The sequence below is a fragment of the Podarcis cretensis genome (assembly GCF_951804945.1).
Source record: "Podarcis cretensis genome assembly, chromosome: 9".
NCBI classification, from domain to species: Eukaryota; Metazoa; Chordata; class Lepidosauria; order Squamata; family Lacertidae; genus Podarcis; species Podarcis cretensis.
Genome location: NC_137178.1, coordinates 44,931,470 through 44,952,653, shown reverse-complemented (window position 1 = coordinate 44,952,653; position 21,184 = coordinate 44,931,470). Strand labels below are relative to the sequence as shown.

The 21,184-nt window shown below is 41.6% G+C and overlaps 1 protein-coding gene across 6 annotated transcripts in view; it reads left to right on the top strand.

The window, feature by feature from the left end:
- MARCHF1 (membrane associated ring-CH-type finger 1) overlaps window positions 1-21,184 on the top strand; it is a 117,655-nt gene that overhangs the window by 91,847 nt on the left and 4,624 nt on the right. For all 6 annotated transcript variants that reach the window (XM_079991410.1, XM_079991406.1, XM_079991411.1 and 3 more), the window contains 2 exons: window positions 1,551-1,731; window positions 20,781-20,928. In XM_079991410.1, coding sequence (XP_079847536.1) covers window positions 1,551-1,731; window positions 20,781-20,928 — 329 coding nt within the window. The remainder of the gene's footprint in view (window positions 1-1,550; window positions 1,732-20,780; window positions 20,929-21,184) is intronic.

The window sequence follows — 21,184 nt, the reverse complement described above, 5'->3', positions numbered from 1 at the left end:
GGGAACTTGTTGGTCTCTTTCTTCCCCTCCCCCCCTCTAAATACCACCTAGTCCATTTACTGAGCTCATGAGAACTGGATTGTGTCCATGGTTACTTGTTCATAGATCCCATATATTTATATTTTACTATATTTATATCCCAACTTTCCTCCAAGCAGGTCAAGGTGGTCACATATTTCTCCTCATCCCTGTTTTTTCCTGACAGTAATCCTGTGAGGTAGTGTTGGGTTTTATGGCTGTGTTGGGATTTCAACCCTGATCTCCTAAGTCTTCATTCAACACTAACCACCACACAATACTCACTCTCTGTTGAACCTATGCACTTCTACAGGACCACAACCAAATAGTTGGGCATACTTCCCCCCTAAATTAAAACTGGATATACATTTACAGTTGCAGTCATTTACATTTTTGAGTGAAAATACCCCATCTTTGAAGGTGATTCCAATTCCATCTTACTCAGAGCTGTTGCAACTTCAGCACAAAACTAGATGAGATGCAGATTGCATTTCCTTCGTATGACTATGATATGCTTTGGAATTTCAAGAGTCATAAACTGCAATCCTGTACGCACTTGCATGACAGCAAATACCATTGAACACAGTTAATGCTTAATTCCAAGTAAGCATGCATAGAATTCTAGTGTAAACTGTCTATGTTTAAAGAGTATTGAACTTACCGTATTTTTTGCTCTATAAGACTCACTTTTTCCCTCCTAAAAAGTAAGGGGAAATGTGTGTGCGTCTTATGGAGTGAATGCAGGCTGCACAGCTATCCCAGAAGCCAGAACAGCAAGAGGGATTGCTGCTTTCACTGCGCAGCAATCCCTCTTGCTGTTCTGGCTTCTGAGATTCAGAATTTTTTTTCTCTTGTTTTCCTCCTCCAAAAACTAGGTGCGTCTTGTGGTCTGGTGCATCTTATAGAGCGAAAAATACGGTAATTTTCAACAGTAGGCAGGATTCAGTCCAGTTAAGGACACATCTAGGTGCCATTTATCTAAGTGGGAGAGTTAGCCTTTGGTCCTAGGGAGTAAATCCTATTGAACACAGTGGAACATCAAAATCAGGTTCCATGAACAAGCTGTCAGGAGCCTTGGGCCAACATATTCCCTCCTATTACTCCATCTCAATCATGCACAGTAGTTCCTATTCTAGTTTACAAACAACAGCACTTAACCATTTTTCTGAGCCAGCAAATTAAACTATGGTTTGATTGTGAACCAAAGTAGGAAGCATGGAATTGCCATGCAAGAAGGAGCATACAAGCCCAGAGCTTCTGGGTTCAATTAGCCATATTATATAAATATTAAGGTGGGAGAAGGAGAGTTTGATATGTGTCATTGGGGAAACCTTGTATGTTTCCATGTCTGAGTAATGCTAAAAATGGAACATATAGTAACTAAGCAACAAACAGGAAAAGGAATACATTTCTCAGATCTAATCTCAAAGGTTGAGCACTTTCAGAGTGTTTTGAATGTCAGCTCTTGGTATGAAAGGCAGTGCAAATAAACTCTACCTTTGCTCACTCGTTGTTGCTGTCCTTCCTGTCAGGATCTGTCACTGTGAGGGAGATGACGAAAGCCCCCTCATCACACCGTGTCGCTGCACAGGGACCCTGCGTTTTGTTCATCAGGCCTGTCTGCATCAGTGGATTAAGAGTTCAGACACACGCTGCTGTGAACTCTGCAAGTATGACTTCATAATGGAGACCAAGCTCAAGCCTCTTCGAAAGGTATGGTGCTAAGAATTAAATCCAGCCGATGTGAGCTGCCAAAGCTGAAGTTAACATTTCCAGTCTAGGTCATCCTTTCTTCTGCTTTGTTTGATGCATGCAGCTCTGTGAGTGTGTATTTTACAACACCATCGATCTCGTGCTGTATCAATTCTCGTATTTCAGCTTCGTCATCTTATAACTGCTATTTGTTTTAATTTCCTTCCGCTGGAATATTACGATGCATATTTCTTATGCATATGCTTAACGCAAAACATTGTATTACAGTTTCTGAGGTTGCTCATTTCCGGTTACCTTGATTGAGACTCTGTATTAAGCTAATCAAGTACATATGACAAATTTTGCACAGTCAGTTGCTGCTTTGCTGAAATCGGTGTGGAAAAATCAAGTCTCCCTCACTTTCAAATCATGCCAGTTCAATTATTTTGGAGTCCTTGGCCCATGGTCCCAAATTGGATAGTCTACTCAGTTTTGCCACATTGTATCCCTAGATGTAGGGACGCGGGTGGTGCTGTGGGTTAAACCACAGAGCCTAGGACTTGCCGATCAGAAGGTCGCTGGTTTAAATCCCTGCGACGGGGTGAGCTCCAGTTGCTCGGTCCCTGCTCCTGACAACCTAGCAGTTCGAAAGCACGTCAAAGTACAAGTAGATAAATAGGTACTGCTCCGGTGGGAAGGTAAACGGTGTTTCCGTGTGCTGCTCTGGTTCGCCAGAAGCGGCTTAGTCATGCTGGCCACATGACCCGGAAGCTGTACACCGGCTCCCTTGGCCAGTAAAGCGAGATGAGCACCGCAACCCCAGAGTCAGTCACGACTGGACCTAATGGTCAGGGGTCCCTTTACCTTTACCTTTGTCCCTAGATGTATCCAGTTTTCTTATATGCAGCTGGCTTCATATAACTGACCCATCCCCCAGCCATTGCTTTGGGCCCTCTGCCTTCAGTCCACTGTCCTTGGCCCTGTTTCTCACTCTTTTTTTCATTTTACTCCTAACCTTTTAACTCCTTGCCAAGCACACCTGTGTCCCGTCCCCCACTCTATCTTGTTCGCAGCATATTGTACAGTGAGCCTGTAACGTTATTATCTAAAAGTCATACACATGATTATTCTTGTTAATTACATTGCTACCATTACCAGATATTATTCATCCATAGGATAATCCTCAAGAGGACAGACTGATCCCTTGGCTTTCAGAAATCACATATTTATTTGAGGGTTTCCACATCAGCACTATTTCTCCAGTTTTTGAATTCGACTGCCAAAGTTTCTCGCCAAATTCCAAAGTTTGCAAATGCCAGGTTCTTGCTTACTTGAATTAATAAAATATATGAAAATTATTTTATGAAAATAATTATGCACTTTGCAGAATTAAAACACACCAAAAAGCTAATAAAAGGTTTGCTTATACACACCCCACCCCCGTATGTATGCCATAATTCCATAGATGACCAGAAAAGCAGCCATATGTGTTATTCACCAGGAATAATAGATCAAGATCCCCAAGTTTCCTAGCTTTAATTTCTAAAAAATCATGTCTCTAGCTCTTCTATTGCAAAACATGCTTGAAAGTGTGTGAGCAATAGCTAGTGAAATGTCAGAAGCCAAAGGACTTGCTTGAGGTTTCCAGTGGTCAGAGTGTACAGCTTCAGTAAACAATAAAGCTTCCTATCTGTGTGACTGATAGAAGGAGAATAAATCATTCACAATGAGAGGGGAAATCAGGGAAATCTTAAAAATAATATATAGTTTGCAAAATTCTGCTTTTCATGTTGCAGAATGTAGGGTACTTCGGCTCAGAATTATGGATTTATTTATTTTTATTTATCACAGAATTCAAACAGGCCTTGTTATATCTTTCTGCCAAATAATCTACAGTGTCTCTCTTGTGTGAAATTGCTCTTCTCTCTACTGAGCATGTTACAGAATTAATGGAAGCTTGATTATAAACCAAGTGTTTTTGCTTGTCCCTGCAGAGGCAGAACTCAAGGGGTCCATATATTGATCAGCCCTTAATATGTTCTACACTAATAGCTATGTATACATTAACAGCCATGACAGTGTGCACAAGCTGAAATCTGAACCTTCGGTAATTTCTGATGTCTCCAATTTATCTCAGTAATCTTTCTGAACTCTTCACTAATCCCACTCAGTCATTTGAACATAACAAATATAATAATAATAATAATAATTAATAATTTATTATTTATACCCCTTTGGGCAGCTTCCATAGAAACCAAAAATACAGTAAAATATCACACGTTAAAAACTTCCCTGGATGTCAGGTAGTTGTCTTCTGAATGTCAGAAGATGTCTTCTGAATGTCAGGTAGTTGTTTATCGCTTTGACATCTGCTGGAAGGGCGTTCCACAGGGCGGGTGCCACTACTGAGAAGGCCCTCTGCCTGGTTCCCTGTAGCTTTGCTTCTCGCAATGAGGGAACCGCCAGAAGGCCCTCGGTGCTGGACCTCAGCGTCCGGGCAGAATGATGGGGGTGGAGACGCTCCTTCAGGTATACTGGACCGAGGCCGTTTAGGGCTTTAAAGGTCAGCACTAACACTTTGAATTGTGCTCGGAAACATACTGGGAGCCAATGTAGGTCTTTCAAGACCGGTGTTATATGGTCTCGGCGGCTGCCCCCAGTCACCAGTCTAGCTGCCGCATTCTGGATTAGTTGTAGTCTCCGAGTCACCTTCAAAGGTAGCCCCATGTAGAGTGCATTGCAGTAGTCCAAGCGGGAGATAACCGACCATGCACCACTCTGGCGAGACAGTCTGCGGGCAGGTAGGGTCTCAGCCTGCGTACCAGATGGAGCTGGTAAACAGCTGCCCTGGACACAGATTTGACCTGTGCCTCCATGGACAGCTGTGAGTCCAAAATGACTCCCAGGCTGCGCACCTGGTCCTTCAGGGGCACAGTTACCCCATTCAGGACCAGGGAATCCTCCACACCTGCCCGCCTCCTGTCCCCCAAAAACAGTACTTCTGTCTTGTCAGGATTCAACCTCAATCTGTTAGCCGCCATCCATCCTCCAACTGCCTCCAGACACTCACACAGGACCTTCACCGCCTTCACTGGTTCTGATTTAAAAGAGAGGTAGAGGTGGGTATCATCTGCATATAAACCATTATGCACATTCCTCCCCCTCCCCTTCATAGTGCAGACTCACAAGAATGTTGTCGGAACCATTAGAGTAGGTGTGAATGAGTTCACAATGAAATCAGTAAGAGTTTGCTTCCAACTTCTACAGGTCATTTTAACAGGAGCATAGCAGGTTTTTCTTGGCTACCATTTCTACATACGGAGGAATGCTAGAAAACAGAGAAGCGTTTTCAGACAAAAATGTACTATGTCACACCTTCTGGAATCACAGAGCCATTAAAAAACTCCTCGGTCCTTGCTGTACCTTCTTGTTGTTGGGTTCAGTGAATTTTACAGACAATATTCATATACCCTTTGTACTGGTGAAAGTGTTCCATAGACTTGAATAGTTAGCTTTATATTGCTATCAGATGTTCATAATTTTATAGGACAGCCCTCACAGTCCTAACTTAAGAATTCTTGTAGCTGGAAGTCCAGCCTATAAGACTCCATAAAGCTCACAATATGCCACAAAGAGCTTAACATCAGGGTGTAACAATGGTAGTAAATGGGGCAGTGATTAGCATCCTTCACCTGTTCCAGATCAAGGAACCCTGTCCCCCCCCCCCCCCCGCATCTTACAGTATACTTGAAAAGGTGAAAAATAGCCCCATCCAAGTGCACTTAGACTTGCACTAGGGACGCAGGTGGCGCTGTGGGTTAAAGCCTCAGCGCCTAGGACTTGCCGATCGAAAGGTCGGCGGTTCGAATCCCTGCGGCGGGGTGCGCTCCCGCTGCTCGGTCCCAGCGCCTGCCAACCTAGCAGTTCGAAAGCACCTCCGGGTGCAAGTAGATAAATAGGGACCGCTTACCAGCGGGAAGGTAAACGGCGTTTCCGTGTGCGGCTCTGGCTCGCCAGAGCAGCGATGTCACGCTGGCCACGTGACCCGGAAGTGTCTCCGGACAGCGCTGGCCCCTGGCCTCTTGAGTGAGATGGGCGCACAACCCCAGAGTCTGTCAAGACTGGCCCGTACGGGCAGGGGTACCTTTACCTTTACCTTTAGGCTGCATAGGCAACTTATATTTAAAGCACATTCAAAGCATCCCTGCCCCACCCGCCCCGATTCCTGGGAACTATTTATTAGAACTGGAATTACCAGCCCCCTTAACAAACTCCAGTTCCCTGGATTCTTGCGGTGGGGGGGCTTTTAAATGTATAGATATGGTTCAATAAGGAGGCATTCCCTTAGGGAGACCCTATAGCCAAGATATGGAAAATGGCTCAAGACACAAGAACCTATTGATATCACTGCACATTTAGCTGCCTTCCACATGGGATTTGCCATCCCTTCTGCCTCAGTGCTCCCTTCATCCTAGAGCAAATGCCAGGTTGCTTTTTTGGCTGGATAAGTCATGGTGCTCCCTATCCACGGCATGCATAAGTGTAGTTTGTTGAAATTCTGGATATTCTGTGTGTGAAGGACTCAGGACTATTGAGACACTACACAGATTTCGGCACTATGGTAACCAAAATTCTGTGAACCAAAAATACAATGTTGCAACCAGTGTACACATTGCAAATCTTTGCATTCCGACCCTGGAAATCTTACTCAGCAACCCTGGCAGTTTTTGAGATTTCACCGGGCGTTGTTGCCAATATACCTTTGAACATATCTTCTAAACCAGAAGTGCTAGAACTGCGCTTTAGAAAGCAAGAAGAAAGAGCAAAGTGAAAGAAATGTATTAGGAAGCCACATTCTGCGCTTTGTCTGTGTTTGTGTGCAGTTGCAGCATTTTTAAAGCCATGGAACGGCTCTGGGATATTGGTTGGTTGTGTGTGTGTGTGTGTGTGTGTGTGTGTGTGTGTGAGAGAGAGAGAGAGAGAGAGAGAGAGATTTGTGGCCTATGAGGTACCTTTCACACAATTGCAGGACACTATCCCATCACTAGATTCAACTCCCTGTCTATTCAGCTTCTGTGCATGGAGTAGAAGTGGGGGGATACTACTTTGTTCTTTGCCTCAGGCAGCAAAATGTATTGGGCTGACCCTGTTATTCACTGACTTGTTACATGTAGCATAATCCTATAACCACATTTTTCTGAACCAGGGAGCACACTTCCCTGTTCCTCTGCTTGCTTCCTTTTATTTTGGTTCCCCAAAAGATCTCTATCCATTTGTTTCAAAAGGGGACCTGAAGTTGATAAGTGACTTGCAGAATCACATTCTTGGCCCAATCCAAACATTGTCTGAAAAGAGTTTGCGGTGGTGCTACACATTATACACACACACACACACACCACTATCCTTCAGTCCCAAAAGCTTTATGCTGGTAATGAAAATTAATATGTTGTTATTATTTAATATAAGAGTGCCAGAAAGTAATGGTCATAACTGGCTGTAGCCAAGTCCCTTTTCACTTTTGACATTAGTGAAGGAAGGAAGGAAGGTGAATTCCTGGAATTTGTGACATGTATGCAACTAATGGTAGGATTTAATATAGACAATTTAAGTTTTATCTAAGTCATTACAGGCTCCTCTCACTCTTCACCCCTTGCAATTGTTGATTAAATTTTCACTGACTGGTTTGGTGACAATAATTTTTGCACAGTTGTTCACTGTGTCCCTGCACTTTGCTCTGCATTTTTGGCCAGCTAGTCATACTTCCAGCTCCCTTCTGGAAGTGATATTTCTTCAACAGTAGAATCTGAATCAAATCTGAAACTGAATATGAATCAAACAGTAGAATCTGAAACAAATCCTTGTATGATAAATATGTTGAGCTAGAAGATGTGAAGCTGCCGTGATTTGAACGCAGTTTCTAATAAGTGTCTATGAAGCCTATGAAGTTTTATTTACTATTCTGATCATCAGCTTAACAGTATTAAATGCTACAGTACAGAAACACTATTTGCTCTTTACCATCAGACCCAGAAAGAGCCACAATTTTTTACAAATTCAGAATGTAATTGGGATCATAATTTAGTTCTATAGTGGAATAGTAGCCAACTTTCAAAATTCATCTGCCGTTTTCTCTTCCTTCTCCCTCTGGAAGGAAGAGCCTGGCACCTGAATTGTACCCTGAAAAGACCCTGCCATGCACACAATAACATAATTATATTGTACCTTTTGTGTGGCTTTTAATTGGGGGGGGGGGGCTACTCATAGTTGAAAGGTTTTCATTAACTGCTTGATACCACCGTACTCTAAGTCCAAAACTTAGAGATCACTGCAAAACCCAAATTTCTCTTTACTTCTTGAAAAGATATTCTTCAGAAGGCATTGGCCACAGTTGGTCACATCTCAATACAGCTGAAATCAATGAGGTCTCTGTGTTTGGCAAGGGTAACTCTTTCTGGAGCAGGGTCATTGGGACAACCCTCCAAAAACACACTTTTAAAATTAATTTTATTAATTTCAAAAGCACTTTGTCAGGATCACATTTCCCTGGTGTTACAGGTTGGATCATTGTATTTTTCAGCCTTGGGGCCTAAAAATATTTCCTGTTTTAAAGTGGGGAAAGCTATATCTTTCCAAAAAGATCAATTCTGCATGAAAGTTCAGTGTCTGGTACTTTACAGAAACATTCTAGGTGTGCAGCAGAAAATGGAAGCTGAAATGCTGCATATCCTATTTCTTGTGCCCAGATTACTGAAGTTTGTTCTGCTGTGATTGGCTTTATTATAACATCCTTGTAACATTCCCAGTGCTGCTCTCTTATAACTGTTAATTATATTGAATCTAAGCTCAGATTATTATCATACCGTCTGCTTTTCTAGTTACAACACATACAGGCTTGCCATTTAAAAGGAACTTATTTTAGCATGATTGATGGGTGGGAAAAAAATGTAAATTCTGAGCTTTTATGTCTCAAACCAACAATACATGCCTATCTCATTTAATTTCAACAAAGTTGAAGACATCAGGTAAATCTGTCCTTAATAACTATGAAAGGGAGCTGGGTCTGGATAAGTCTTAAAAACAGCTGTAGTGAACCAGCATTGTCTTGTGTATTTCCCCCCTGCTGATCTGTGATTTTAGGAGTCTACATTTCTGTTCTATTATTTAATAGATTTTATATTTATTTGTTTCATTGTTTTCAAACTTGATGTTTTGGGCATACCTTAGGCTTCAGTGGGGTTGAAAGAAATAAATATTTTCATAGATAAATAAGAAAGGAGGCCTTTGATGAACTGCAGTGGATCAGCACATCTGGCTGTTAACCAGAAGGTCATTGGTTTGAGCCCACCCAGGGACAGCTGTGGGCAGGATTCCTGCACTGCAGTGGGTTGGTCTAGATGGGCCTCTGTGGTACCTTCCAACTTTGTAGTTCTGCAATTCTATGAAGCATTAAGCTTTCAAATTCATATATGTTGATCAGATGTACTCATCAAATGCTAACTTTAAATTTACATTTAGTGTACAGTTTTGATCAAATGTGAAATTTACGTTTCATTCAATATGGTGTGTGCCAAAAGGCTGGTTGTCACCCTTGCAGCATAGCTCAGTTGGTTAGAGCGTGGTGCTGATAATGCCAAGGTTGCAAGTTCGATCCCCATATGGGACAGCTGTGTATTCCTACATTGCAGGGGGATTGGACTAGATAATCCTCAGGGTCCCTTCCAACTCTACAATTCCATGAAATCAAATCAATCCAAAGACATAGCAAAACAAAAGTTCATAACAATATACCCAAACACCAGTAAAGAGAAGGCCAGTTGGCCCATCTGGGATAGGGAGTCACACAGCATGGACAATGCAGCTGAAAGCCTTTGTTCCATGTCCCTACCAAATCACATTTCAAAAAGCAGAGGGGTACTTTTGAGCAAGCACTCATGACAGCAGTGGAAGAGCGGGGTTATAGAGGAAAAAGTGTTTGCTGTATATTATCATCTTCCCCTCTCTATGTTTATTACCATTATTAATGGCTTTAAAGTAGTTTAATTTGCTTTCCCATTCTGTATTTGAAAACTAGAAAGTAGATTTGTAATGCAGTGCAGAGATTCTAAATTATACAATTCATTTGTTTTAGTGTTGTTTTTTGTTGACCTCCTTTCATCACGGGATATCTCTGCACTCCTGAGAGAAACTATTTCCCCCTTTTAAAAAAGAACCGAGAACCGGATGTATATTTAATCTGGTATCTGAAGCGTGAAACATGATAAAAATATAAAGGCAATCAATATGCTACTGTGATCCATATGGAATGGATGACAGAATTAAAATGTACATAAACACCGTAATGTATCTCCAAACAGAGATTTCCCCAAAGCTTTTTGCTATGACTACTTTTCAAATGACTTTGCCTATTTAATTCTTTGGTTTTATTTATTTATAGACATTTGGTCTCTGAGGTTTATATTTCTTTGAAACACATTGTTCCCGTTTTTCTTAGTCTTTCGGGAGGGGTGAATATGAGCATATATCTTTCCTTTGAATGATGACCCATAGATTTTGAAATTTAGGAATGGCAGTGTACACGCACAGGTCCCTGTCTGCAAGGGCTTTCTGGTTCATTTCTGGGGGGCAGTGCAATGCAACAGTATCAGACGTCCTGACTTCACAGGCAGCTGACTCATAGACAAAAAACAACCCCAAATCCGCAATAGCTTTTAAAGCTGACTTACATGAGCAAGCATTTTTCTCCCAGTTAACAGTTACACCCAATGTTTTAGCTTATATTTTAGGGTCAGACATTAATTAGAAATCCCACTTTCCAGTTATACCCACTGGGTCATACAGGTTTGCTCCTGTTTGGGAAGGTACTTTACCAGCATAGTTGCGCCTTGTGCCAGCTGGAGATTATCCAGCACAACCTTTCTGCCATGTGGGGTGAAATTCAAGGCCCGTACATTGGCACATGCATAGAACTCTACATTCCTTCCAAACCTTAGAGGTAGGCAGGCTACTGAGAATGTTGGTGGAAAAAAAGTCCTCCCTATCCATTTCCCCATACCATTCATAATTTTATAAATCTTGAGAATGCCCTCCACCAGTCATATTTTTCTAGAGTAAAAAGGCCCAAGCACATTAGCTTTCCTCCTAGAGAAGGTGCTTCATCTCTTTGAACTCTTGGATCTTTGAGTTGTTTTTGCTTCCATCCAGGGCCATCATTTCCCACAATATTTCTCTCTACAGAAGAGTCTGTCCCCAAAGCATGGCATTGTGGGTAATGGTGATCTCAGAATCTTTGTTGGCAGGCTGCAGCAGTAAATACTGTTTAAAGTTTTACAGTAGTAGTAGTTAACTTTAAAGAGGCACTCTCTGGGCAGCTTTGCACACAATAGGTCAAGGCAAAGGTTGTAACCCAGAGAGCACATTAGGAGGTCCACCACCAATTTGTTGCAGTGGCAAACTGGTGTTGGCAATCCTGAAGTCCTAGGCAGCTGTCATCAGCCACTTGACAACCGACCAGGGGCCAGACAGCCTGGAAGGCAGCATGAGAAAGCAAGCCTTGGTGCTTGTTAGCCCTGCAGGCAGGGGGAGGCAGTGGTGAATGCATAGGGGGCATCCATTTGCCATCATCTCAAGACAAGAGGCTCAACTTAGCTGATGAGAGGGCCAGCCCTGACGATACCAGCTTACTGCCTGGCAGATGTAACATCTTAACCAATTCAGCTTTGGGGAATTCCTCCAACTGGGCCTAATCATGCTTAATCATATTGACAACATTAATCATGGTTAAAACTAGGCAAATGTTTCCCCTTTAGCTTATCTAAAACCAATGAAAGCTATTTCAGATCTGAAGCCAAATAGAAACTCTAGTTAGTTCCACCTATGTGACTGCATTGGAAGCAGTTAGTCACACATGGGTACGGTGGAGGAACTGGTTTTCTGGAAGAGCGATGGTGGTGAGGAGGGAGTCCATCATAATTTTTGTTTAAACAGTTAACCAATTAGGAACATTATATTATCTATACAGGTATGTAGTGTTGTGCCAAGAGTTACTGCTGAAATCAATGGGGCTTTTAATTTTTTTCCCTGCCGAAAGGCATACAACAATAACAACAACATACTTTCAATCAAAGGATTCTGTCAAAGATATTTGAAATATTTGGCTCCTTGGTTCAAATAGCTTGATAGCATGCTTTGTTTGAAACGGGATTCAATTAATGCCCTGAAGTCAGTAATATATTTAAGTAGCAAATAAAACAGGAATGCACGGATATATTGGTGAGTCTGCTTCAGAATCCAGTGTTTACAGAGAAAATTAGGCTTTTGGTACTGTGAGCTACAAAGTAACTAGGCTGTTGAATGATATTGATGTCTTGTTTTTAAAACATAGCTTCACTTTGATCTTTCTTATTTACTCTCATTATTTAAAACCATGCCGTGCAGTATTGGCTCTTGAAAGCAGTATTCCCTGCAGGGAGAGCTATGGGAGATGCTGCTGAGAAATTAAACTAGTCCCTCTTTGAATTCTCTCCTTTTCCCTCAGTACTGTAGGTTCCACAAATAACCTCTAGTGACCTGCACAATTTCCTGGGAGAAATCAGAAACTTTTGAGCTCTCAACACCATAACGTATTGCTGTTGTTGTGGCTCTGCCTATTACCGTTGGCTTATATAAATCACTCTGATTTCCCATCAGTTTTATAACAAGGATCATGATAAAAAGTGATGGCTGATATGCTTAGGACAGGTAACACTGATTTGCTGTAGGATTAGTTTTCTTTTAACCTAATTTGGTGGATGCTTTGCAAGCCTTTCCCATGACAGAGAGGCCTATGTTTCCTTTAATTTTCAGCACCGCTGCGGCACGTTGTCAAGGCAACCAGCTTCAGTGTTTTCTTTCCACTAGTAAACTGTGCCTCAGACATGGCCCACCTTAAATCACTGTCTTTCCTGGTAATACATAAGGTCAAATACTTAACCGTTATGCACAATATTTCCCTTTTCTTTATTGGCTATCATGTTGTTATGGAGAACAGCTAGAGTCTCAGGGGAAGGTGTGTATATTAAGGCTTTTAAAGTTAAACTAATTCTACAGCATTTAAATCTGGTTGTGATGCCTTGAGGAAACAAGTCCTCCTGATACAGCCTTTTTATTTTTTTTAACAATAAACAGACAGCTATTGCCAATTTGTATATAAATGATCATGCCCACTAGTTTTTACAGTGCAGGCTTTCCATGGCAAACATTTGAACAAAAAAATAGGTCACAGATCTCAGTTTTAGGTGCAGGCGGGTTCACACTGTGATCTGCCATAAAGGCTCTCTGTCTGCAGTCGGCCCCACCGTGTGTGGGATAGCATGCCTCTCTCAGAACCTACACAAGTAGAGGTGATCTGTTTGCCACCAAGAAAGAGGTTTACAAATCATGGAAGGGAATGGCATGCACCTACAGAATGTAGGTCACACCTGGTGTTTCAACAGCTTTAACAGCAGTAGAAAAATGTAATGAAAGCCTTGCTTCTCATAATTTACCTGATATAGTTTTGGCTTGCATTCTGAATTCATGGAGAAAGAGGCTGCATGTCACTCTCTGCAAAGGTTCTGTGCTTTTCCTGCTACCATGAGTGTATTTAATTGCACCCGAGGAAATCTAATTAGAAATATAGTGGCCTTCTCCTTCCATTTTTAAACAGTGGGGAAAATGTATAACACAATGATTAAGAAAGTTGGAGTTAACAAAGAACCACAACTGTGCATCTGTGAAATGTTGGCAGGTATATAGATTGGAAGTTAATTATATCCATTTCCATATATGTAGAAAATGTGACCAGTAAGTCGGAACACTTTCGATTTTTGTGTCTTCAGTTATAGGGCTGTGAGAGGCAATTGCCAATGATCACATGTTGGGAAGACCAAATCCAGCACATCTCTACAGCGGGAAATCGGCACTGTTACAAGACTGCTAACAAGTCATTGGTGAATTTCACAGGCCTCATGCACACAGCCAAATTTTAGCTTGGTGTGAACACCAGGCTCCCAGAGAGGAGCTTGTAGCTGCTTTGCTCAACATGAACTTGTTTGTTTTAATGTCCTCTATTCAGGGTTAATGAGGATACTGACAGGAAGGTGATGGATATCTGATGAAGGACCCTGCATGAGAGGCAGGGAATGGAAGATATTTGGCAGCGGAGGGGGGGGGCTGGGAGAAGAAAGGGAAGTTCCCAGGTGAGAGCTGGGATGGTCCACCCCAATTTGTGTGGGACAAGGGTTAAGATCTACCTCTGACAGAAGGCTCTGTTTTTTGTTGTTAACTTCCTTCCCCCCTCTCTCTGTTCCTTCTTTTCATTTAGATTAGTTTGATTTTTTTATTATATTTTGAAAAGTTTCAATTTAAAAAAAATATATAAAGAGGGGCGGCAGGGAGGAGCAAAGCTGCTGTGCACTCATCCCGAAGCTCACGTGTTCATGCTAACCTGAGGCTTGTTTTAGCACGATGCATGAACCAGGCCACATCCTATAACAGACTTCTGTGCTATTTGTCCGGGGACTTGGGTGGCACTGTGTCTAAACCACTGAGCCTCTGGGGCTTGCTGATCAGAAGGTTGGCGGCTCAAATTCACGCGGTGGGGTGAGCTCCTGTTGCTCTGTCCCAGCTTTTGCCAACCTAGCAGTTCAAAAGCATACCAGTGCAAGTAGATAAAGTGGTACCGCTATGGCAGGAAAGTAAATGGCGTTTCCATGAGCTCTGGCACTTATCACGGTGTCCTGTTGTGCCAGAAGCAATTTAGTCATGCTGGCCACATGATGCAGAAAGCTCCCTCAGCTTGACAAGCGAGATGAGCGCAGCACCCCATAGTCACCTTTGACTGGACTTAACCATCCAGGGGTCCTTTACCTTTTACTGTTTGTTAACACATTTTCTCAGACTTAAAATGTCCCTGACAAGAAGCCTGGGAATGTGACAAAATGCAGATGCCATTCCTCACTGTGATCTTTTGCCCTTTTGCTATGTGATCATGCACTACATTCCTAGAATGTCCCCTTTGAACCACTCAGTTCTCTGAGTTGCTTCAATGGCACTAGCATTCAGGACAGTAACTGACCTGGACTTGGAGCTGTCATTTCTCCGTTGCTAGCAGATTACTGAATTTCTTGTGCTCTGAGGAGCCTTCTTTATCATCTTCATTCTTTTTGAAGCTCACTACAAAGGTATGTTTTCCCCTGTTGCAAGCAGTTCTAGGGTACTACAGTTATGAAATGTCTCTACATTTGCACTTTTAATTATATTCTCTCTCTCCCTCACACACAGACTGATTGCATCTCTAAATGACAAAATTGTCTATGTAAATAGCATATGGTTTGGAAGCTTGTAATTAGATGCAAAATTATAGGAGTACATAAATTACTGTGAGCCAAACCTTTTCATTTAGCTGGAGGTTATGGGAGGCCTTGATGGAGATCATGTGCGTGAGGCAGGAGGCTTGCTATACAACATTGATGAAGAAATGCCTATGCTTTTCTGAGAGCTGTTGCACAAATTCAGAACGTATTTTGAAAGGGAAGAGGATGCCTCTGTGGTTCTGGGGAAGCTTGCTTGATGAATCTAAACATGATTGTTTTAAACAGCTGTCTAATAGAGTGAATGCTTTGCAGGCCGTAAGCCCCAGGTTTAAGCCCTGATATGTCCACTTAAAAGGATCTCAGGTAGCAAGACTACAAAACTCTTGGGAGAGCCTGCTACTCAAAATAGACAATGTGAGTGGTCTGACGCAGTATAAAGACTACTGACTCTGTATGAGTAGGCTGTCCCTGTGAGCTGGAACCCTGAGCGCTCAAGTTTCTAACTCATGGGGAGAGCTTACATGTCTTGGCAGCCTGCCCCATGCAGCCATGCTCTTAAACATGTGGATAGCATTGGGGAGGAGCCAGCATAGGCATGACAATAAAGGCAGGCTAAGTGAGTTCTCCCGATTCACTGAATTATCATTGCATGCCCTGGATGTTTGAGTGGGGCTAGTTTATTGCAAAATGCTGCTTTGGACAGTCACCTTGCAGTGACTTGGGGTGAAAGAACCTGTTCTAAAGGAGTGCATCTTCTGCAGAACTAGCACTGGAGAGACCCCACCACCAAGTGTCTGGCAAGCTTAATATGCACGAATAAGATAACAATGCCTGGCATTTATACTTTTCCAAGTGCCCAAAGGGCTTTAAGAGCATTCTCCACAAACCTTAGCAACCCTGTAAAGGAGGCTATTATGACCATGCTGCCAACTAAGGCTCTGAGACACTGACTTGTCTAAGGCTACCCAGATTATTCCTTGCTGGGAGAGGGATATGATGAGGCTAATGGCAGTTTCCTTTGGGTGGTTGATTATGCATGGGCTTGCTCCTAGGTGCATTGGTGGTCATTTAGTGATTTTGCTGTTTTATGTTGTATTTATTTAGTTACTATTTCTATTTAATATTTTGTTGACCGCTTTGGGAGCCTTTGGGTAAGAGAGCACTATATAAATAAAGAACAGCAACAAGTTTATAGTCAAGTGATTTGGAGACGTCATGTGTTTTTATTTTGTGTTTTAAAGATGTAAACTGCCCTGTGATTTTCAGAAGAAGGGTGGTATATAAACTCAATAAATGAAAATAAATAAAACTCTCCTAGCTGCTACACTGCAGTGGCTTTTGCAGCAGCTAAATATAAGAATGTATTTTATGCAGACCACCACTGTGAGCTGACTGCCCAAGGCAAACTAAAAATGTTTTTCATCACTTACTAGAGGCATCTACTGCACTGTTGCTCTCCTGATGTTCTTAGTTAAGTTTAGAGATGCTGAGCCTCTTGAGGCAAAAGCAGTGTCCCTGGGATAGCATCCTGTATTTAAAGCAGTGCGGGAGAAAAGCAAAGCCCCGATTCTGTGGAAATGTGTCAACAAATAGTACAGAAGAGAACTAATGAGGCAGAATCTTTAGGGCTGTTTCACATGATCTGGTTCCACTTCATTTCAAAAGTGCTGTTCCACAATTGTGGCAGGAAACAACATAAATTAAATTGCAGACTGAGAAAGCCACCAGCCATTTTCTCAGCTGTACCTCACTTTCCCCAGCTGGTGTGATCACAAGAATCAGAGCATGACCTGCTTTGCACAAACATTTCCCCATCTGATCACGGGCACATGTATGATTGAACAAGAACGCCAGCTGCTTGAAAGTATGGGAATTTTAAATTTCAGCTATGGAAATCAAGCCTAAATAATAGGAAATGTACTCTTCTTAATGATGGTACAGCTGTTTGGATTCATGTTTTACAGAAGGCTCAAGCCGAAATGAAATGCAGTGTCAAAACTATATGGTGTTCAATATAATTCCCTTTTTGCTTTTAGTCTAATGACAGAGCTGATAATTGAAAATGAAAACAATATATAATTGGCAGATGGAACAACCAGTCTATAAATATACGTTGCTTTTGAAATTGAAGGTTTTCTTTCAGTGGTATCGTTTAATTTCCATTTTTAGGCAGTTTTATTTAGTGGCTATCTTTAAATACTATTGAAGTTCTTAGATGCTATTTTTGATTAGATTGTTTTTCAATTACTCTGTTTTTGTAATCCTATGTAGTTTGCAAATAAGAAAGGGAGGCTTAGATCCAGTATTCTAAGAAATATATTTTAACATTAATCTAGACATGCATGGTTGTGCTTAAATCATTGAGAATATGGAACATCTTTTGTACAGTCCTTTGCTACCCTCTAGTGTCTAACAGACTGCACTTCTGGTCCTAACATTTCAATGTAACACTATTGAAATTTTGAATGTCTGGATTACTACACTGTGATATAACTAGGTGCAATTAATTCAGCAAAGTGGGACATATTTCTGAGCTTGCAAACTTACTTTTTAAAAATCCATGTTTTTATTCTCATTTTGACTCTCTGCAACAGAAAATACAATAATCTGACATCAGTGACCAAGGTCATAGTTCAGTGACTGAGCATCAGCTTTGCATGCAAAAGGTACCGGGTTCAGTCCTTGGCATGTCCAGGTATACCCCTTTAGATATGCCTGAAATTACAAATTGTCAAAATAATCAAGTAGTAGACAATCCTGGGCTAGACAGACAAAGTCTTGACCTGGTATAATATGTTCCTACTCTGTTCTTCTTTCTCTTTCTGGCTTGTTCCCTGTTGGTGTGGCTTTTTAGCTCTTTCTTTAGGAACATAAGAAGAGCAAACTGGACCAGGCCAATTGTCTACCTAGTTCAGCAGGCTGTCTTTGAAGTGGCCAGTCAAATAACTATGGGCAGGCATATTCATTTTCTGCTTCCAGCTTCTACCCCATTTGCCTCTTTCTAGTACTTTTGTCAATGCTATTGCTCCTTCCATTGCACCCATGGCTCTTTAGCTATTTTCCCTTCCCCAAGAGCTATGTTGTCTCATGCTCTCTCTTTTTCCTTCATCTGTCCCAGTCTCATTTTCCTTTATTGCAATGTTTTGCCCACAAAGCTTTAGTTTGCACTTGGTTTGAATACAGCAGACTGTGATCATGAGACTTTCTGACCAACAAGGTAGTTATTTGGTGTTTTAATCTGTCTGTTGAATTTTTGAGTTGTTCAATGGTTGCATTCCTTTACACACTATTAATAGACACCTTGGAAAGGCAGGATATACGGTAAGCTGCCCAACAATTAGGTGGCATGGTATCTATGAAATTGTAAAAGAAATACCCTAAATGGGGGGGGGGAGGGGGAATGGACGGGCATGCATTACTGTCCAGTGCTTTTTTCTGGGGGGACGCAGGGGTATGCATACCCCTGAACACTTTGTGAATCTTCGTACTTTTGTCCATTTACTGTATTTTTCCCCATTTTGAACTATAAAATGGTGATTTTTCTTGAGTCAAAATGACAGTACCCCTAAACATTTTTTTTGAAAAAAAGCACTATGTCCACTTCTGCTTGTCCCTTGGTTTCTTTAAAAAATGTAAAATTCAAGAAATATGAAAAAGCAGGAGGCAAACCAAACCAAAGCATCATTAAGTTGATTTTGCTTTCCAAGTTTGAACTTACTAGTAGCATGAAGAAAGTGTAAGTCATTCTTATGATTTTTGATCGCTTTCACTTGCACATCTTTCAAAGAAAGCCATCTGCTGTGCCCACTCCCCCAAAAATGTATTGTGTTTATGTGCATAATTGACTTGGTATCCTGTTGGGGTCGATAAAGTATATCCCCATCCTTTGCTCTTCTTCAGCTGAAAGATGTTCCCATAGTGGCTAATCTGATACTAGAGTTCTAATCTAACAGTACCTCTAACACCTTACTGGCACATCTTGGGCAGATGGTTCTGCTTACTGCCTCTTGTTTTCTGCTTGTGTGTCAAATCTCGTAATCACTTCTGTCTTAAGCAGCCATAGTTTCCTTTCTTTTGCCATGGGGGCAGGGGCACACATCATTGTTCAGTGATTGCATTCTTTTAAATAGTATTGAAAGACAGGCAGGATGTAACTTGTTACAAATAAGAGAAATAGAAATATTTCTGACTTAGTGTGGCAATACTGCACTGGAAACGTCACAGTACTGTATATTGCAAAAAGCAATTTTAAGTTGAGCAGCTTATGACAATGTGTGCAACTTCTGTTTGAAGCTGAAAGCAATTTCGTTGGCATGCAAAACTCACCTTATTTCTTCATCTTTCTCCAAGTTTGGTTTTTTATTTCCCTTCTGGCCTTATCAACTATTTGGAGTCATTTTGGAAGAAATGTAGCACGCATATTAAAATGTTGCTTTGAACATGCACTTCAGCCATGTAGTACTACAAGTAGCAGGAAGGTGGCAGCGTTGCACTGCATTTCTCCACCACTTGAGATATTTTAAGGAGATTCAAAAGTTGAAAAGCCTCATCAGCTCAGCATTTTAATCTACTTATGAAAGAGGAAAAACATGATTTGCATGAGGATAAAAATCCACATTGGATCTAGAGAAGAAAAATGCTTTTTGCTTAAGTTTTCAGGCCCACTATTGGGTTAATTCAACGCTCCATATGATAGCTAAGGGACAAAGTAAATGTGGCATTGATTGCATGATTGGCCCTTGCTTGCTTTCTTATTTTGTTACTAAATAGCAGCTGTGGGAGGAAGGCAATCCAGGTTAAGACCACGATGGGAGCAAACCATGGGCATGATCCAGATAAGACCCTACACCTTCAGTTGCTATTTACTTCTTGTTAAAAGCAGAGAAGGAACCAACCATGTGATTAGTATGATGTCTGAATTCACCCTGAACTCCACTGGAATTCATGGTTGAGTGTCTTACTCAAGAATTCCTTAGAGGCCATTTAGTTTCCTTGTGTATATTAGGCCTCTATACCTGCCAGCAGACATTTTAAATACATGCAACAGACTTCAGAGTTGCCCAATATGGGCCTGGTTCTGTCCCAATAAAAACTGTACCAATTTAAAAGGAGACAAACTTTCCCATTTCAAGAGTACCTGTAGTGGCAGAATTCTCTCTTCAAAATCAAACTGCACATACAGAATATTATTTGGCTGGTACAGTGGTACCTCGGGTTACATACGCTTCAGGTTACAGACTCCGCTAACCCAGAAATTTTGCCTCAGGTTAAGAACTTTGCTTCAGGATGAGAACGGAAATCGTGCTGCGGCGGCGCAGCGGCAGCGGGAGGCCCCATTAGCTTAAGTGGTGCTTCAGGTTAAGAACAGTTTCAGGTTAAGAACGGAACTCCGGAACGAATTAAGTACTTAACCCGAGGTACCACTGTAGTTGCTACTATAGTCTTTAATGGGACAGGGAAACTTTTAAACAGTTGTTCAGCACTTCACAAAACTAATGAAAGGGTGCCTTCCTTGATAAGCCTGAATAATATACATCATGGGTTTTCTCCAAAATTGAGCTTATTTTATTAATTTTGCTATTTCCCTTCAATTAAGGAAGCCCTGAATGCCTGTATTTTAGAGAACAAGTAGGAGATTTCAAAATTAAGTCATCCTCATTGCTAATTTTAGTGGGGCGGGGAGAGTTTAGTAACATAAGAACTCCTGCAAACCCAACTATTTCTGTTTGCCATTTGCAGTGGGAAAAGCTACAGATGACAACAAGTGAAAGGAGGAAGATTGTCTGCTCAGTCACATTCCACATTATTGCTATTACCTGCGTAGTTTGGTCACTGTATGTACTAATAGATCGGACCGCTGAGGAAATTAAGCAAGGCAATGACAATGGTGAGTGTATTTATCATTTTCTTTCTTTATGTTCTTAGGTAGTATGATTTTAGAAATGGAGACTGTAAAGGCAAGTGAGCGCACAGAACCAAAAGCAACAGGTTCAAATGGGAGCATTCACCCAACTTCCCTACTTCCAGTGTTCTGAGAACTTTGGCTTATACATAAAAGAAGTAGGTTTCTAGCCCTTTAGGCCCCAGGCAACAGGTTTCAAAACATGTGGCCAGTGTCTAGTGAAATTGCAGGCGCTGCTTAG